This window comes from Nylanderia fulva, unplaced genomic scaffold, assembly GCF_048542155.1.
Source record: "Nylanderia fulva isolate GAGA-0341 unplaced genomic scaffold, ASM4854215v1 Scaffold20, whole genome shotgun sequence".
NCBI classification, from domain to species: Eukaryota; Metazoa; Arthropoda; class Insecta; order Hymenoptera; family Formicidae; genus Nylanderia; species Nylanderia fulva.
The window spans coordinates 97,847-117,466 of NW_028190264.1; the positions used below are offsets into that span (position 1 = coordinate 97,847).

Sequence of the window (19,620 nt, forward strand, 5' to 3'; positions counted from 1 at the left end):
TAGCCCAAATCTAATTGTTTAAATTTCATTATATCACAAATAGAATTGTAAATCATCATTCGACCTGAATCGGCATTGAAAACGGTGTCTAGTGTCAAATGACGTCACCACTCACACCACAATGGCGGTCGATGTACATACATATGTGGCATACATACATAATCAAATAATGTAGAGCTGGACGCGATTCTTCGCATCGACCGATCCGATTTCGCTCGCGAGGAGCGTCCTCGAGGAGTGGGAACTCCCGGACACAGGACTCCAGTCGCATTATGCTCATCATCATCGTAGAACAGATTGCGCTTGCCGTCACCGACCTCGATCCACGTTGATCCCGGACGCTTATCGCGCTTATCAGGCTAGCTGCGGTTTCGCGATACACGCCAGGATGTTCAAGAAATTCAAGGACAAGCTGGCGGAGGAGATGAAGCAGTCACCCGCCAGGTTGCAGGCAAGCGTGCAACAGCTGGCGCAGGTTCGCTTTGACATTTGACATTTTAAATGACTGTCGTCGATTTCGTCGTGTCTTTTGTTCCTCATTGTTGTCCTTGCCCTTTTCTTCCAGGCTGTAGTGTCGCCGGCGCTGTCCAACAGCTCCATTCAGGAAGTGTCAGCGTCAAGTGACAATTTCAGTTTGACAGAAGATGGAGACGGTGAGCATGCATGAGCTTGATGTTCGACAAGAATTGTTCAGGGTTTAGAGCTTCGGAGTGCTTCAGATATTTGGGATGAGTCACCGGAGACAAAATATTTAAATAATCCCTAATATAAGATATTTCAAACACCTTGAAAGCCTCTAAATGTTGCTTGGATCTTCCTCGATCAAGATATCTTTATAAGAAAAAATTATAATATAACAGAAAGAATTTTGCAGTATAAATTAGAAATTTATAATGTAACAGAGAGAGAGAGAAAGAAAATATAGAAAATTATATTATTTATAGAATATATACAGGGTGTCCCATGGGAAATTGCTGAAACTAATTAGCTGTTAGTTATTTTTGCATGCAGTTATTAAGAAAACAAAAATTGTGTTTGAAAGAGGAAAGTCTGCAGTTTTTAATGGATGTGAATAAAATGTTTGTATACCAGTTTATTTTATTGATAAAAAGTGATAAAAAAAGTGTTAATATCATATATGTAAACTAATGATAAATATTTTTAAATTATACACCATTTGAATTTATACAAAATTCTGTTCTTTTAAGAAAACTCGTAAAAACTTTTTAACATGTCATTTTTAATGTTATTGACGATTCTTTTAATAGTTGCTATTATATCTGGCACTGTTGGAAATATTTATCATTAGTTTATGTGATTATTAGCATTTTTTTCATTACTTTTTATCAATAAAATAAACTGGTATACAAACATTTTATTTATATCCATTAAAAATGTTTGTTTTCTCAATAACTGCATGCATTAAAAAATGACAGCTGATTAGTTTCAGCAATTTTCTATGAGACACTCTATATATTTCATAATTATTTTAATTAGTATTTTAGTATAATATATGCATTTGTAGTTCATAGTGCAAATCTAATTTTTTATATTTCATTATCATCGCAGATAGACAGGATTGTAAATCAGCATTGAAAATGGCATCTAGTATTAAATCATATTTTAGGGCTATATAAGTGTTCTGTTCTCTTGGTGATCACATATTTGGTATTGCATTTTATAGATTTAAATTAAGATGATATTTCTACTTGTAGAAACACCAAAGAACACTCCAGCGAAGCATAGTTTCCAGAATGTTGACCTAATGTCGCCATCTCCGAATCTCGCAGAGATCTCGAGAAGATCCTCGGTGAGCAGTGTCACCAGTGACGCGTCCTCGTTGTTTCCAATGTATGAGAGTCCTTCGAATCTATATCATCTACAGGTTTGTCTTGTTACTTCGACATCCATCGACAAGTGGCTTGTCATTCTTTCGCAGAAACTAACAATTTGTACCTTTTACAGTCGGACATGGATCAGTCAGCCAGCGAAGTAGATGACAATATCAGTCCTCACCTTGACAGGGTGACGAAGGATCAGTTATACTCCGCTTATCGAAAGGTGCAAGCGAAATACCACAAATATCGCGGTAGATACACTGATCTGGCTGCTCACTATCGCGAATTGGACAGAGTGAAGAGCAGACTGGAGTCTGTGTTAGTGGAGACACAGGACAAGGTTCTGAGGAGGATAACCGACCTGAAGGAACAATGTCAACTGGAGCAACAAGCGAAGGCGCATCTGGAGGAAGCGCTAAGAAACGATATCGAAGAGAAGGATCACATTATCAGTACTTTAAACACAAAAGTGAAATTACTACAAACGAGCGGACCAACCCTGGACAATTCGGTGTCAGAGGAGCAAAAGGAAAACTCCAAGGACAATCTGATCGACCTGAGTAACGAGTCGCCTAACGAGAACGAGAGTTCCGCTCTGTCGACGGAGAACGCACAGCTGAAGGACAAGTTGAAGAAATTGGAAAATCTGGTCTTGAAGTATAAGGAGTCCTTGAAGCGCAATAAGGACAAGTTCACCGAGGTGATGAAGGAGAAGAACGCTTTGGAGAACGATCACGAGGCGCTGAAGAGTTCCACCGCCGAGAGGATAAGCGCGACGGAGGGCGAATTAAATGTAGCTCGTGTCGAGGTCGAGAAGCTGACGGAGCAGGTGGCCACTTTGCACAAACGCGAGGAGGAATCGGCGATCTCCTTGGCCGAGAACAAACTCTCGGTGCACCGGGAACTCGAGGAGAAGGAGGAGCAGATCAAACAGCTGCAGATCGAGCTGAAACACACGGTCGAGGATAGGGACAGCTTGAGTGACAAATTGAACTCCACGATAACAAGATATAAAACCGAATTGAGTAAACTGGGCAAGTCGCACGAGAAGGATGCAACGGACGCGAAGGAGAAGGTCGAAATGGTCAATCATGGCGAGGAAACCAGATCGGGGAAGGATGAAAATACCTTGGAAGAGTTAACGCAACGTTTGAGGGAGAAGGACACGGAAGTTCAAGAAGTGCAGCGTAAGCTGGACGAGTCGGAGAAGCAAAACGTCGAATATAAACACGACAAGGAGGCACTGAATGCCCAGTTGATGGTCTACAAAGAGATATATGAGGAGCTGAAGGAGGAGTACAGCGCCCAGAAGATCATTAGGGAGGACGCCGAGGCGACGATCGAGAAACTTCAGGCCACGGTGCAGAGCGTCGACAAGGAGCTGGAGAACATGAGGAGCGCGTTGATCGATCGGGACCAGGTATGCGAGAATTACAACAGGAAGATACAGCAGTATACAGGCATGGTGGAGAAGGCTAAGCACAAACTGGCGGAGCAGGAGACGCAGATCAAGTCTCTCAAGGACAAGTTGGAGGACAGGACGGAAGTCTGCGAGCTGCAGAGGGAGCTGGAGAACAAGAAGGCGGAATTGAGTGGGGTGCAGAGCGAGCTGGAATGTTGCAGGTCCTCGATCGACGATCTTAAGAATAAGGTCCAGGCGGACAGTTCGGCCTTGAGTTTGCTGAAGAAGGAGAGGAGCGACTTGATCAACCGTCTGGTCTATTACAACGATTGTATGCAACGTCTGAAGAAGGACTGTGCGATTGTTAGAAGCACAGTGAGCGAAGAATTCTCAAGTCGACAAGCCGAAATGTCCAACCTGAACGCGCTCCTCGCCGGGTCCTTCCTGAAGCTCGAGGAAGAAAACGCGACGCTCAAGTCCGAAGTGAATAACCTGCACTCGAAAATGAAGAACCTGGAACAGTTTGCACAAGTCAACAGTTCTAAAGAGATGGAACTGGAGTCGGAACTGACGCGAGTAGCGAATCTCAAGGTCACGCTGGAGGCGGAACTGAGACAGGCTAAGGAGCAGCTGAGGGAGATGACCTTGAAGAATGACCGCTGTGACGAGCTGAACGCGATGAACAATAAATTGATAGCCGAAATTGACAATCTTACTTTTAAGGTACACGATTTGGAGAAGGCCTCGCAGAAGTTGACGCAGTCGCAACAGGAGGTCTGCGTCTTGGAGGAGCGGCTGCGAGCCTTGGAGAACCTCGAGGCCGTAAATCACACTCTGTCGCTCGAGATCGACGACTTGAGGGAGAAGCACAGCCAAGCTGGTCGTGTCTTCAAGGAGGTGGACGAGTTAAACGCGAGGCTGCGCGAAGCCACCGAAGTTATCGACTCGCTGAAGTCGGAGAGCGGCGACAAGGCTGCTCTTCAAGGCGAGCTGCACGCTTCCAGGTCGGAGCTCGCTCGCCTGAGGGACGACCTGGCCGAGAGGGAGGACCGGGTGAGGAAGCTCGACGAGCAGCTGGAGTCAACCTCGAAGGACAACCTAACCTTGAAGGAGGAGTATGAAACTGCGACGGAGATCCACGCGAGAGAGACCGCGGAATTGGTGGAGAACAACAAGGAACTGCAGGAGACGATAAGCACGAAGCTCGCGCAGCTGAAGAAGCTGAAGATGATCAAGGAACGGCAGAGTAAGACTATCGAAGAGGCGAACGCCGAGCTCGACGAGCTGAAGACGAAGCACGCGGAGTCCTCCAGGTTGCTGGAGACCTCGGAGAGGCAAATCGAGATGCTGAAGTCGGAGAACATTCAGCTGACGAAGGTCGCCCTGGAGAACAAGGATCTGAAGGACAAGCACAACGATCTTCTGAGTCACAATCAGAGGCTCTGCGAGAACGAGGAGGCTCTGAAGCAGAGGATCAAGGATTACGAGAAGGACCTTGAAGAACTGCGGAATACGATGAAGGAGCACGTGGAATCGTACAAATCTCAACTGGACAGTCGGAATGAAGAGACGGACCGGCTGAAGAGTGGCTTGACAGCTGTCAATTCGCAACTAGAATCTAAAGAGGCGGAATTGGGGTCGCTGAATGAAAGACTGGCGGCGAGCGAGAGGGAATTGCGAGAAGTCGCGGAGAAACTTGAAGAGCGGAGCAGCCAGCTGCGGGATAGGGTCTCCGAGTTAGATGCAGCCGTGACGAATGGCAACGTTTTGAAAGAGGCGAAGGAACAGCTTCTCGCCGAGCAGGCGACCTTGAAGAATAGAATCGTCGAGTTGGAGAACGCAGACTCCTACAACGCGGAGCTGCAGACCACTTTAACGAATCTGCAGTCCAAGAAATCCAGCTTGGAGGCTCTGCGCGAAGCGAACAGCAGATTGCATTCGGAACTGGACGCCCTGCAATCTGGCAGAGACTCGTCGACGGAATTGGACGCCTTGAAGGACTCCTTGACGCAGAAGGACGAGGAGATCAGGCTGCTGGAGGACAAAACTTCCAACATGCTGCAAGAAATCGGGAGCCTGAGGCAGTTCTCGCTGGAGGTCGACGAGAGAAGAAGGGAAGTCGACTCGCTGAGAAGTTTGGTTGCGCCCTTGGAGCAGAAAGTTGCTGCTCTGCAGTCGGAAATCGGTTCCCTCACCCGGACGAACGACGCGTTGCGAGACGAATTGGAGGTCGCTCGTAATGACGCCAAGTGCCAGCTGGAGAACGAGAAATTGCACGAGGAGAAGAAGAGATTGGAGGCGCAGCTCGACGAGGCGTTGATCACATTCCAAGCGAAGGAGACGCAGATGACGCTGATGAGTAACGAGCTGAAGGCGCAGGCTAATCAGCTGAAGGAGGAGCTGAAGACTAACGAGGAGGAGCAAGGGATGAGGCTGAAGCAGCTGGTCAAGGAGTTCCAAGCTCAGTTGCACGATAAAGAAGAGGAGCTCCAGGCCGCGTTGGAGAAGCGTTTTGGTAGGACATATTTTCTTCTTTTTTTTAAAGATGTGTGTGCGTAAAATGAAACAATTTTGAAGTGTGTAATGACCAGCGTTTGATCTTTGTAGACCGCCAACAGAATTACGAGTCGAATCTTGTGCAGCAGTATAAGGAGCAGCTGAAGGATTGTCAGATCGAATTGACGGAAAAGTCTGAACAACTTGAGAGCCTTGTCCTGGAGAACAAGGACGCAGTGGAGGAGAAGGGAAAAGATATCGATCGCCTGGTGGAGACGATTGCGCAGATTAAGGATGAGCAAAATAACGAGATCAAGGAGTTGGAGAAGAAGTGGAAGGCTATAGTGCAGCAGAAGATAGATAGTCTGCAAAGTAAGCACGAGGACGAATTGAACGAGCTGACGAAGGAATGGCAGAACGAGAGGAAGGTCAGTTCACTAGTCGAAGATGAACTGGCTAGTTTAGAGTTTGGGTTTGTTCTTTTCAGAACTAACTGCACTAGTTTGGGTTTGCTCTTTTTAGCTGAACTGCCTGCTCTAGTTCAAAGTTTATCCTTTTTACTTCATATATTGGAAGGAAAGAGATAAACTCTGAACTGGTGAAGTCAATTCAGCTATAAAGAACAGACCTTTTATCTTTTTTCTTCACACTGGAAGGAGAGAGGTAAAGTCCGAACTAGTGTAGCCAACTGAAAGGGACAGATCTGTTATAATTTGATTTAGCGCACGTGGATAATTCGAATATACAGATTTTTCAAGCGAGAAATCGTACGCATTTCTTTGAATTTAATTTAATTTTTTAATTTGCATTTTGTTTTCGCATTATTTTCAGCTTGATGTGCAAACTGCAGCAGCTTCCGAGGTAAAGCTTATTATTTCTTTTCGTTTCTTTTTCTTTAGCACTTACCTTGGGTCTGTTCTTTTCAGCAGAACTGGCTATTCTAGTTCAGAATTTATTTTTTCACTCCATATTGGAAAGAAAGAGATAAACTCTGAACTATCGTAACCAGTTCAGCTGAAAAGAACCGATCTTCTGGCTATTTCTCCTGCATGTGCATTGCAATTGCTACGGAATAATATATCTAGAGTGCTCAGAGTAAATGAAGATATAATTAAGTAGATCTAAATAACTAAACCTAATTATAATTATATAATTGAATAGAATAATTGAATACATAATTGAAATTTCACACAGGAATTGGAGAGCACTTCTCGGGTGGCGATGGCCGCGATACAAACCAGCACTGGTTCCATTCACACTCTGCAACAGACTTTGACGTCCCAAAGACGGGAGATCGCGGAGCTCAGGAAACTGGTGAAACTCCGACACGACACGCTAGAGGACTCCACGGAGATAGAGTACCTGAGAAATATTCTGTTCGAATACATGATGGGAAGGGAGACTATGGTGCTCGCCAGAGTGATCGCTGCTGTTGTCAAGTTCGACCAGGAACAAACTACAAAGATACTTAAGAAGGAGGAGGACAAACTCACTCTGGTAAGCAAAAATATGTATGCAAGAATAACATCTTTCACATACAGCGTAGCAAGATTATGTGACGGATACTACATATCTCTTTTCTTTCAGTTTGGCTCGCTTGGTCTTTCATAGTACGAAATGTACGACTTTTCTATATAGAGGTGCACAAATGTTCCATAGGCGATTTGACGCGATTTCTATATTTCTGTAGAATTTTATAACGCGTCGTTATAATATAACGTGGGCATCTTCAGTCTGAGATATATATATATACATATATATATATATATATACATAAGGAAGAAAGCGAAAGAGAATTGTACAAAATATGTTAAAATATGTAATGCTCTTATAGATTTTTATAAATATTAATTTAATAGAATATATATATAATATATGCGCGCGCGATAAGGCTTATACGATATTATACAAATATAGATGATTTATAAAAGATGTCCTCATCTGTGATTTTCATTGTGCGTAAAGTATAATCATCTGCTCTATAGACACTCGTGTTCGAAATATGTACTTTTAACTTTATACATTAAGGACTTAAGGCGTCGTAAGTATATACAGGGTGTTTGACATAAAATTATACCGAAAATATGCAAGTAGATCTCGTTATGTGAAGATTTTTTCTCAGCAAAAATGTCGAGAGACTCATTTTTTGCACGCTTCCAATTTTTGCTATCATGTATCTTTGTAACTAAACCTTAAATTAAAATTTTATTTAAGTAAACTCTACTTGAAATTCATTGGAGAATTGTCTCCAACTAATAAAATCTACTTATATATTTTCAGTGTAACATCTTATGTCAGACAGCCTGTATATAATTAAACTAATCTAAGGAACAATGTGTATATATACATAGTGTATAATTGATAATATATATTCGTATAACAAATACAATATGCTCTAAATAGTGACAGCTTATTATCTACATCGACATCGATGACAATATATGTATGTACATACAAGGTGTCCCATAGGAAATTGTTGAAACTAATCAACTGTCAATTTTTAATGCATGCAGTTATTGAGTAAACAAAAATTGTGTTAAAAAGAGGAAAATTTGTAGTTTTTAATGGATATAAATAAAATGTTTGTAAAAGCCTTTCCTCTTTCCAACACAATTTTTGTTTTCTTAATAACTGTATGCATTAAAAAATGACAGTTGATTAGTTTCAGCAATTTTCTATGGAAAATATCCTGTATATGTAATCACGTAGATTTATAGGTCTCTTAAGCGACTCATCCGTTCCTTTCAATTTACACCAAAGCTCAGATAAATCTCATTTCTGTTTTTCTTTAACATGGATGTTGAAGAAAGACAAAAGTGAGATTTATCTAAGTTTTGATATAAATGGGAAGCAACTATCATTACATTCTTTACAAAATGGAATTGAATTGCAATTAATTAAACAAGAAGATACTTTTTCATAAGTACATTTCACACCTTATTATTATTCAAATTATTCAAACGCAAATCGAAGAAGGCTTTTCTGTGAGAAATTGGCACGTATCTCTGTCTTAAGAAGGTGTGCTCATTTCCATAAGCTGTGTAGGTGCGTTTTCCATCGTTTCCCAAGAGAGACCTCAGAGCTCTGTTCCTGCTCAACAGTTTCTCATAAAATTCCTGTCCTCCTTTAACATACTCAGGCCCTAGCTTACACAGGGCCTCATCGTGTTCGCTGTCTAGATTATAAGTTCTGTAATCCTTGATACCAAACCACGCGAGGATACCACATAGGGTGAAGCTCGAATAGAGGGTGCGACACATTATTACATTTCTGTGTAAACTGTACTTGTATGTTATAGAATTATAAAGTGTCCAGAAGCCTGCTATGATTACACCTAGAAGAAACGAGCTGAAGAGCGGCTCCTCTGTCTGGATTCGCAGAATCTCATTAGCTATCGCGAATTTTTGCGCGTTCTCCGACAGCGTCGTAGACTTCAGGAAGCTCTTCGCGTCCTGTCGCGTCCAGTCTATCGGCTCCTCCAGGATCTGCAAGTTCTCCCGGAGCTGCTCCGCCGCGTTGGTGAAGTTGACTGGTATACCTAGGATGGCTCCGTACTTGGTGTAGAGCGACCCAGCGTGAAACAAATCAAACCCAAACGCGTTGAAGGGTTTTATGAGGCTTTTAACATCGTCAGGTAGTTTTAAATCGTTCATCACGTCCTGAATCGTCTGATGCATCTTAGAACCCAGTGGTGCTTCCTTGTCAATTCTGTAGGTTTGAGAAAAGTTCATACATTAATTAAATTTTAGACTCGGAGTGAATATTTTGATATCTCCTTACTGATAGTATCTGGCTCTTATATATCTGTATTGATTTAGAAGAATAGTATGCGGTGTGAGAACTGTGCAGCATCCGACAACAGTTGCGGTTACACCAAAAACCAAGTTTCTGTGTCGGAATGAAAATATCTTCATCTTGTTACGGAGCCCTGAAAATGAAATTATACAGTTTATTCCTCAATTTGGTACTTGTTAATATATTATAATATATTTTTTCTTTATAATATAATATATATATTATTATATATTTATGTATATTTATTATTATATATTACATATTATTATTATATATTTTTTTTTATTATAATATAATATATATACATTTTATCATATATTTTATCATAATATATATAAATATATTTATTTACAATATATTTATTTTATGTATAAATGTGCTGTTTTTCTCTATTTTTTGCAAAAATGTCATAAGTCGAAAATCTTGGAAAATTAATTCAAAACTTTTTTTAATTATTGTATCCCTGTCTGTTTATTACATCTGCCATCTAAATCAGCTGTGCTTCAAGATTTGCTCGCTATCAGTTGCAAAAAATGTAAAAAGCTTGTGTTTATTATTCGATGCGATACTTACGTTGACAAATACTTGACGTACAAATTAACAACGATATCTAAATATTCTAAAAATAATTTTTCCTTTCGTAGATATAGTGTATACACAATCCTCGAAGAATTATCACACGTGCCACGACAAGACCCAATCTTAACCTAATCTAGAGTTGGACGCATTTTAGGTTCTAGCGCGAATCTTCCATTGGAAGCTTATTTTTGGGAAGCCTCATCAAGTCTTCAACATTTGACAGCAAGATTATTTCAACATAAGGAGAACTCTCATCTTCAGAATTTTTTTGATCGACAAAACTAGACCATTATTGGTCAGCGCAGTGCAATTAAACCACAAGAAGAGTAGTCTTTAGCTATTTAGTATGTAAACATGACAGAAGTGGACCAAGGAGATATATTTGTTCGCATAGAACGCGCTTTTCCACTGCTTAATGGGAAGCTGTTACATGTAATTAATTGATATATTATTAATTTTTTTATATTCTTAATTCTTAATATTGTTAATTTCTTTATATTCTTCTTTTATATTGTTAATTTCTTTATATTCTTCTTTTATATTGTTAATTTCTTTATATTCTTCTTTTATATTGTTAATTTCTTTATATTCTTCTTTTATATTGTTAATTTCTTTATATTCTTCTTTTATATTGTTAATTTCTTAATATTGTTCATATTTTTAATTTTTATATATAATATTCTTAATTTAATCACAGATATGTTGAACACTCAACAGTTGTTAATTTGATGACTGTTTTCTTATTTTGAAAATGAATTATTCCTTTCTCCTTTGCAGGCTGAAGAAGAATGCACGGAGGAGGAGTTTGCGAATCTTGTGAAAAGTGTGAGAGTCTTGAAGCTGTCACAGTTTGTCGAAGACATTGTTCTTGATCATGTGGAGCAATACATCTGTTGGCACGTGGCACCAGCGTTCTGGGAAAAATTCCAGAATACAGAGAACAGCCAACGGGGCTTTGAATTGTTCAAGTCTGCTGTGGATGATCTGTATATTAATTACACAAAGTTTCTACCTGTTCTAAAAAAGTTGGAATATTTAAGACAGAACAATGATGCGGATCCATCAGGCACCAAAAGTGATATGGAGACACGATTGAAGCTCATCATCAGAGCTACACTGTTCAGTCAATTACCCCTGTATCACGAACGTATCATAGAGCAGTTTTATAAAATCGCCTTCAATGTATTCTGCAATTTGGACAACTCGTCGCAAGGTAAACTCGTTTATCTCAAATGTATTCACATTTGTGATTTATCCAAAACTTGTGATATATAGTGAAATATATATATGTTTTGCTGTATAAATTATAAATATATGTTTTAAAATAGATATATCAGATATTAATGATGTTCGGTGCAGCGGATGTGCCCAGGGAGTTAACAACTGCCAGTGCCAAATGATTGTTTATATGTTCCACGAGACAAACAGAAAGCTGATCGAGCTGAAATTATTGGAGAGACTCGTAGGAAATGTACTCACATCATTGATTCATATCCGTATAGAGAATCATGTGATTCAAACATCCGACAAAACATTTGATGTATCGCAATTAAGTTCATTACAAAATGTATGTGAATGTTTATCTCTCTCCATTAATCTTATTTTATAATTTATGATAATATTTACAATAATGAGAGCTGCATGTATGATGTATTTCATTTTTTTAGTGGCTCGAAACTGTTGTCATGAACTGGCTTACAAGAATCTATTCCGGTGGCTTTTCGAAAGCGGTTACACTTAGTAACGAAATTCAAAGTGCTATATATCAATTTAAACAAAAATTATTTCATTTTCTATATGAAACATATACCAAGATAAGGATCGATCATCTATTCAATATAATAATAGGTACAAAAAATGATACATATTTATATATATACATATTTTTATTTATATATTTAGTTATTTTATTTATATTTATAAAAAAATATAAATATTTTATATTTTTTTATTTTATATTTTATTTTAAATATATTAAAATAGTTTTATATTTTTTTGAAATATAAATATTTCATATATTTTTTTTTATTTATAAAAACATATGTTTGCATATGATATCTTTCTCCAGAATATCCAGAGTCGCAACCCGCAGTAGACGATCTCCGAATTTGCCTGGAAAGAACCGATCAACGGAAGGTCCTGGTTAAGAATCTGCAGGAAGCGATCAAAACGCGACTCCTGCATCCCGGCGTGAACACCCCGGATATAGTGACGGCTTACATCGCCGCGATCAAAGCACTCAAGCATCTGGATTCAACGGGAGTTCTCTTGGAAGCTGTAACGGAACCTATCAAGTGAGATCTCTGCATCTTACAGCATGTACAGGGTACAGGGTGGTCCCATAAAAAATTGTTGAAACTAATCAGCTGTCATTTTTTAATGCATACAGTTATTGAGAAAACAAAAATTGTATTGGAAAGAGGAAAGTCTGAAAGATTTGATGTGATAATTAGCACTTTTTTATTATTTTTTATCAATAAAATAAACTGGTATATAAATATTTTATTTATATCCATTAAAAACTGCAGACTTTCCTCTTTCCAACACAATTTTTGTTTTCTCAATAACTACATGAATTAAAAATGACAGCTGATTAGTTTCAGCAATTTCCTTATGGGACATCTTGTAGATTCTTACCTACATGTCTTTGATCTATATTCAATTTGTCGAATACCTTGATTTTTTCAGGAGTTACTTGAGAAGCAGAGAAGACACTGTACGTTCTGTCGTGAACAGTCTGCTGGACGATTCGCCGAGTGAATTGGCCGACGAATTGGTGAAGGGCGAGTGTCTGCAGCTGGACGACGGCTCCGCAGATGAGGAGACTGAAGACTGGGATAAGTGGATGCCAGATCCAGTCGACGCCGATCCCGGTAAACCGCGAAATTTTATTGTAAATTAACTTCAGTTTTACATATATAACTTCAGTCTTAAATATATAGCTTCAATTTTAAATATATAGTTTCAGTTTTTAATATATAGCTTGTTTTAAATATGTAGCTTCAGTTTTAAATATAATGATTCGTCCTTTCAGCTAAATCAACGCAGCGCAAGGTGTCGGACATAATCTCCACCCTGGTGAACGTCTACGGCAGTCAGGATCTATTCGTGAACGAGTACCGCACCTTGCTGGCCGACAGATTGTTATCGCAACTGAACTATCACACTGAACGGGAGATACGTCACTTGGAATTGCTAAAGAGACGCTTCGGGGAGAATCAGTTGCACTACTGCGAGGTCATGCTGAAGGACGTTTACGACTCGAAGAGGATAGACGGCAACATCCACTCCGACACCAGTTATAATTTGCAGAGGGAGCTCTTCCCTACTTCCGCTCTTATCCTGTCGGCGCAATTTTGGCCGCCGTTCAAGGAGGACTGGCAATTGAAGCTACCGAGCGTCGTGCAGAATCAGTTGAACAAGTATGTGAAGGCGTTCGAGGCCTTGAAGGGAAACAGGACGCTCTGCTGGAAACCTCACTTGGGAAATGTGAGCCTGGAAATCGAATTGAAGGATAGAAAGCTGGACATAAACGTTACGCCGATACACGCGACAATTATCCTGCACTTTCAGGATAAAAGTAAGTACATAGTAGCCGATTTATCATCGGGCGTGATCAAGCAGTGAGTTTAGGTCCGTTCTTTTCAGCTGAATGTGGAATAAAAAATAAACTCTGAACTAGCGCAACCAGTTCGGCTGAAAAGAGCAAATCCAAACTCTTCAGCTGAACAAAGAACTATTGTCACTAATTAAAGTTGAATTGCAGATGAATGGGCTTTGCAAGACTTGGCGGAAGTGATGCACGCTCCGGCGACCGTTTTACGACGTAAGATGACGTTTTGGGTGTCGCAGGGTCTTCTGAGGGAAACTACCAATGATGTTTATATCTTGCAAGAGGAGAGTACGTCCAAGAATCGTTTGTCAACGGACCTCGTCGAGGAGGAGGAGACCGAAAGCGTCATGGCCTCGGCCAGCGACCAGAGGGAGGAGGAACTGCAAGTTTTTTGGTCGTACATCGTCGGAATGTTGACGAATCTAGATTCGATGCCGATCGAAAGGATTCATCAGATGCTGAAGATGTTTGCGTCTCAAGGACCGGGCGCCGTCGAATGCGGTTTACCGGAACTGAGGCAATTTCTGGACAGGAAAGTCAGGGAACATCAATTATTGCTATCCGGTAGTTTCTATCGATTGCCGAAGTCATAAGTTTTTTTATTGTTTTACATTATTCTTAACGTTTCGTTAAATGAACTTGTACAGTTTGTGTAACGATAAAAAAATATAATTTGTGATATTATATTTAAGAGCGATTTCTTATCATATAAAAGGATTTTTCTTTTGACAGAAAAATAAAGCTTATGTATAAATGATGTATTCCAATATATTTCGCATAAAATGTCAATTTAATAAGTAATTAACACACGTGTACACAACTATAAAATAGAAATCCTATTCAATTCCTTTGAAAGTCAAAAGAAGCTTGTCGAGTATTGAAAAAATATTTTTATTGCCGTTTATCATAGTATTTATACATGTCTGTTGTATAAACTATTTTCTTATTTGCACTTTTATTGCAAATCATAATGTTTTCTTTCGTAAGTAGCGTACAGTAATATTTTATGATTCACATCAATAATCAGATCTTTCCGAGATTTCAGAAAATAGATTAGCATCTCATTGTCACTTATACATTAATATTGCCACATATATCCTGCACATCTCAACATTAAAATAAAATATGAAACTAAAAAATTATCATATAATAAATTTCGGCAAAAAAACTATATATATATAACTATAGAATAATAAATGTAAATTCGCATGCCATATAAGATCTAACAAGATTGCTTGCACATATATATATTCCTTATATAACTTATCTGTATACATATTTATAAATATAACAGGGTATAAATAAATTACGCCAGGAATTTACTTTTGCGATGATGATAATAGAAATAAATCGGTAGAAAAATTTTTAATAAAAATATATGTATATACACACAGAGTATATACAATTTACAGTTGTTATGAAATTATTGCAGTATAAGGACATAAACTTTCGTTGCAACAAATGCAAATATTTAAAAAAAGTCACAGAGATATTTAAAAAAGTAACAGAGATAATTACAATATATTTATTACATATATATAATTTTATATATATATATATATATATATATATATATATATATACACACACATAATTATATATATTACATAAATTGCAATTTCGCAAAAGTAAATCATGCGCATTTATTCGTATATCTTTCGGATGTTCAACTGAGTCTCAGTGCATATGTATAATACATTATGTATACATGTGTAATAATTTGTTTCTCACGCGCATACATGTATTAAACAGCATATACATAAAGAGTATACATATCTCTCTGATTTATATATAATATATTATATTATATAATCTCTATATATATTATATAATATTTAGAATTATATATAATATATTAATAGATATATTATATATATATATATATAATATATAGATTATATAATAATAATATATTATATATAATATAATCGATCACGCTCGCGAATGCGCAAGTAATTCGCGCTTTCTAATAAAGGACAATGATATTCAAAATATTTCTCATTAAATCAATTATTTACGTACAATAATAAAATATATATTTATGTATATATATCGGATATATATATATATTTACGTTGTGAAGACTTAAGTAGATTTTCAGATCACTCTTAATGTGTAGCTGTATGTGTGTGTATGCTTTTCCAGCATTTTTATTATATATATATACACGAAGGACCAAGCTATTTATTGGTATCTAAGAGGGACTCTTCGGATAAAAATTCAAAAATATCTGTCGAGAAAGAACGAGTATAACATTTGACACATGGATGACTATATATATATATAGGATTTAATAAACGCGTGCAGCTTTCTGTTGTTGAGAAATCGTTCTTAATCGTTATACATGTACAATATGGCAGACCTAAAAGTGGTGCAACTCTAATACAATATGATAAAAGTAAATCGATATTTAAGTAAATCACTCTCTCACGCTCAAAACACTCTTGCACGTGTGGACAGAGATTATACATACATAACTGTTTCTAATTATAAGATCCTTGTAAATTAATAATTTTGCAACGCTAACAAATATCGGTACCTATCTCATTTGTTTTTGTTCCGTCGTTTTTGATGGTATCGATACGTACAAAAATTATATTCACATCGTATTGAATGCTTTTGCAACTCGAATATTGAAAATGCTTGCAACAATTTGCAATTTTATTCAACAAACATCCTGGCAACGCGTAGAACTTGTTTCTTTCTTCAGCAACGTATTGCACAATTGACAATGATCTAAAATATTCTCTGTGATTAGCATTTCTCTTTAATACTTTTGGCTGAAACAATATTATATATATACATGTAGCTCTCGTATATCCGCGTCCGACGACGGACCGTTTAAAGCCTTCTCTTCGGGACATTCTATAGATTACAAGGTTTCCTTAACATATATAGCTTGCAACGAAATGGATTGCTAGAAAAAAGTCACCTTTTGCTCTATTTGGTGGCTTTATTCTACCCTTCTCTTTCGCTTAATATATGTATGTATATGTAATTGAAAAGATGAATTTTGATTGCACAGTTCTAATCTATTACATAGACTACCGATATATTTTAACAAGATTAAAAATAGAAGAAAAACAGTAACGCACTATGTTAACATTAAATGTAAGGCACATTTATGCGAGAGAGTTGTATATAGAATTTCGAGCTTCTTTATAATGTGATGTGTCGCACACACGAGAAAAGAGGAAGACGGAAATATCATATAATATCTGGTTGTGATTTTCGCCTTTAGAGCGAATACGCGCGTCTTTTTTTCCTTTTTTTCATTCGACGTCTTCTTTATAAAAAAAAAGAAAAAATCTCGTCGTGTTTAAGTTGTATTTAATATATTGTCACATGTTCTCGCGCTGTCAGACCTTCGAGGATGACGAAGATCTGTCAGCGTAAAATCGTAAGTACTGGAGAAAGCGCGAACAACTCTTTCATTTTCGCGAGAAGAGAGAGAAAATAAAATACTTCGGATATCAAAGCGATATAATTTGCCCTCTCGTCGAGGGGGGACAAAATAAAAAATATCCGGCAAGCTCTATTGTCTTTAAAAACTACTCAATTTACTCGAATCCCGCGTTTACTCGCCCAAAAGAATAAAAGAATATATATGGAATATATATATTATATATAGAGATGTATCTTATATATTCCATTATCGAGTCGAATCTCACATTTATTAGCGTTCAAATAATATATATATATATATATATATATATATATATATATATATATATATATATATATATTATGCGAGCGCTCTAATGTTCTGCAAAATGATTTAATATATGAATTAATTATATATATAGTATATGAATTAATATATATATATATGAATTAATTATATTAATTATTCGTCGACGACGAAGAGGTGGCTCGGAATCCAAATCGACGATTCGTCGCCGAGAGAGAAATAATTATCGTCTTTTTGAGACATTAAGAGGATACAGGATGATGGATAAGCTTGACGAACGAACAGGGCTGGTGACGCGGACGGACGGCGAAGGTGGTCGGCTGGTTGGTGAACCGATCGAATCGCGGGATGCTGTTCCAGAGTCCAGGTGTTAGCACGGGGCGAGTGGATATCCATTGTTAGCACTCCAAGCCTACAGGCCACGGGCAACCACGGGTTAACAAGAAAGAAAAGAAAAAACAGTTTGTTAGTAATCTGATATTATGACTCTGACCGAGTTAACATTAAGTGTATCTAGCTCGCTAGCTGAGAGAATCATAGTTAGTGAAAAGCAACGCTTCGATATTTCTATATTTATATATGCATGATAGTTTTCTTATGTCTCTGTTAGAATTTTCGTTCATGATTAAGACTTTCATTAAACTTTCCAGGTAGCAAACTTACGTCATCAGACGTCGAAATAACGTCATTGTGACATTTAATGACGTCACTTTGCTACTTGGCTGCCCAGGTAGCAAGCGTACGTCATCCTGACGTCGAACGACGTCATTAAACGTCAAATGACGCCGTTGAACGTCAAAATGACGTCATTAAACGTCAAAGTGACGTCAAATGGCATCATTGAACGTCCCTAAGTAGCAAAATGACATCATTTTGACATTTAATGATGTCATGACGTCAAAATGACGTAAGCTTGCTACCTGAATCATTAAACGTCACAATGACGTCAGTTTGCTACTTGGGTAGTCATTATATCATCGTGTATGAAATTGTAGGCTCGACCGGGATGAAGCATTGCTTTGCACCGACTACTTGTAATATTATTATTAGTGTGAAAGCATTCTCGACTTGTGTATCGCGTCATGACAAGATAATAATCCAACGACACGCGAAAATAAGTCGTCAGTTCGTAAAATCAAGCACTTTGTTATTTTTTTTCATATATGAATATACATGTCCATCTATCGATCCGACAATTAGATCGTGTGTCTCTTCCCGCGCATAGGACAGCTACAGAGCTCGTAAATCGATAGACACACATATTTTATTAAAGTGATATGATTCGCGTAGATTAGGGTAGATGCACTAATGAACGAGGACACGATACATAGAATCGGTGTCTCTTGAAACAATTCTTACACGCATCGGAGCGATTTACTCAAGTTAAGGAGTCATCCACTTCTATATATATTGTCGCCCGACTTTAAACGGCAACTCTAAATTACTTTATTCTCTCAATAGGCACTCGATCTCGAAAATATTAATTCTGATTGATGAAACGAGTAGGATAAAGTGACACTGAGACTACAAACATTATTTTCCGGTTATTTAAACTGATATGGTGCATCTACCCCACGCTATATATCTCTTTGCTAAGATGTAGCTGCCTGTGCGCGTCGGATGTCAGTGAGAAACAAAAAAAGAAACGTTTAATAAGTGGAAAAAAAAGTAGATCGCTATTTGTTGTTAATATAATTATTACACACGTATACGTTATGTCCGAATATTATTATTACAGTGATGAATTATTCAGACAGGCAGCCTTTGATGTGCACCTGCCACCACATTAGCACCGATTAAATGAGAGAAAGATATTACATATATATGTATATATATATATACGAAATTTCCGAAATTACATATATATAAGTTACAGTATTATTGTATCCAATCATTGATCGATCTTTAGTGATTAATGTCCCATCAGCAAGCAGGTGTCAGAGGCTCATGAGTGTTTTGCATGTGCCATACAGGACAGATATATCTGTAGTACAATTCCAGGCATTTTTTTTAAGAAGCATATTATTATTATTATTAATATACGCTATTGTAAACAGATCTCTCTATTTATATGTAAATATATATATATATATATATATTATATATTAATTTAAATTGTGTGTGTATGTGAATTTTTTAAATAATAGAACTAAAAACGATCGCAAAAGTTGCATAAGAAAGTATGAAAAAAATTAAGTTTTTAATT

The 19,620-nt window shown here is 37.7% G+C and overlaps 4 protein-coding genes across 8 annotated transcripts in view; 2 read left to right on the plus strand and 2 right to left on the minus strand.

Moving 5' to 3' along the window:
- The first annotated feature begins 76 nt into the window (after positions 1–76).
- LOC114944042 (uncharacterized) lies at positions 77–8,662 on the plus strand. Of its 2 annotated transcripts, XM_029319762.2 has the most exons (8): positions 77–475; positions 566–653; positions 1,716–1,885; positions 1,966–5,755; positions 5,848–6,164; positions 6,568–6,597; positions 6,931–7,233; positions 7,324–8,662. In XM_029319762.2, the coding sequence occupies exons 1-8, from the start codon at positions 389–391 to the stop codon at positions 7,345–7,347; spliced, it is 4,809 nt and encodes a 1,602-aa protein (XP_029175595.1). In that variant the 5' UTR covers positions 77–388; the 3' UTR covers positions 7,348–8,662. The 2 variants fall into 2 exon arrangements, with proteins under 2 accessions (XP_029175595.1, XP_029175596.1); XM_029319763.2 differs by lacking the exon at positions 6,568–6,597.
- LOC114944114 (transmembrane protein 177) lies at positions 7,864–10,465 on the minus strand. The gene is made up of 3 exons (XM_029319867.2): positions 10,105–10,465; positions 9,517–9,664; positions 7,864–9,444 (listed from the first exon to the last, which is right to left on the minus strand). The coding sequence occupies exons 2-3, from the start codon at positions 9,648–9,650 to the stop codon at positions 8,667–8,669; spliced, it is 912 nt and encodes a 303-aa protein (XP_029175700.1). The 5' UTR covers positions 9,651–9,664; positions 10,105–10,465; the 3' UTR covers positions 7,864–8,666.
- morula (anaphase promoting complex subunit morula) lies at positions 9,987–14,877 on the plus strand. 2 transcript variants are annotated; one of them, XM_029319865.2, is made up of 9 exons: positions 9,987–10,066; positions 10,176–10,542; positions 10,888–11,323; positions 11,439–11,677; positions 11,778–11,958; positions 12,179–12,404; positions 12,799–12,983; positions 13,145–13,690; positions 13,877–14,877. In XM_029319865.2, exons 2-9 carry the CDS (start codon positions 10,465–10,467, stop codon positions 14,314–14,316), a joined length of 2,331 nt encoding a protein of 776 aa, XP_029175698.1. In that variant the 5' UTR covers positions 9,987–10,066; positions 10,176–10,464; the 3' UTR covers positions 14,317–14,877. The 2 variants fall into 2 exon arrangements, with proteins under 2 accessions (XP_029175698.1, XP_029175699.1); XM_029319866.2 differs by having other exon boundaries at positions 10,003–10,066; positions 10,265–10,542.
- Positions 14,599–19,620, minus strand: part of how (protein held out wings) — a 46,455-nt gene continuing 41,433 nt past the window's right edge. For all 3 annotated transcript variants that reach the window (XM_029320040.2, XM_029320039.2, XM_029320038.2), the window contains exon 8: positions 14,599–17,826. The gene's annotated coding sequence lies outside the window, so the exon portion shown is untranslated. The remainder of the gene's footprint in view (positions 17,827–19,620) is intronic.

Coding starts and splice junctions, on each gene's coding strand:
- morula (XM_029319865.2), top strand. CDS start 10,465: ATGACAGAAGTGGACCAAGGAGATATATTTGTTCGCATAGAACGCGCT. Junction 11,678..11,777: donor AATTAAGTTCATTACAAAAT/GTATGTGAATGT, acceptor TCATTTTTTTAG/TGGCTCGAAACTGTTGTCAT. Junction 11,959..12,178: donor TCTATTCAATATAATAATAG/GTACAAAAAATG, acceptor ATCTTTCTCCAG/AATATCCAGAGTCGCAACCC.
- LOC114944114 (XM_029319867.2), bottom strand. CDS start 9,650: ATGAAGATATTTTCATTCCGACACAGAAACTTGGTTTTTGGTGTAACC. Junction 9,445..9,516: donor ATAAGAGCCAGATACTATCA/GTAAGGAGATAT, acceptor TCAAACCTACAG/AATTGACAAGGAAGCACCAC.
- LOC114944042 (XM_029319762.2), top strand. CDS start 389: ATGTTCAAGAAATTCAAGGACAAGCTGGCGGAGGAGATGAAGCAGTCA. Junction 6,165..6,567: donor AATGGCAGAACGAGAGGAAG/GTCAGTTCACTA, acceptor CATTATTTTCAG/CTTGATGTGCAAACTGCAGC. Junction 6,598..6,930: donor AAACTGCAGCAGCTTCCGAG/GTAAAGCTTATT, acceptor AATTTCACACAG/GAATTGGAGAGCACTTCTCG.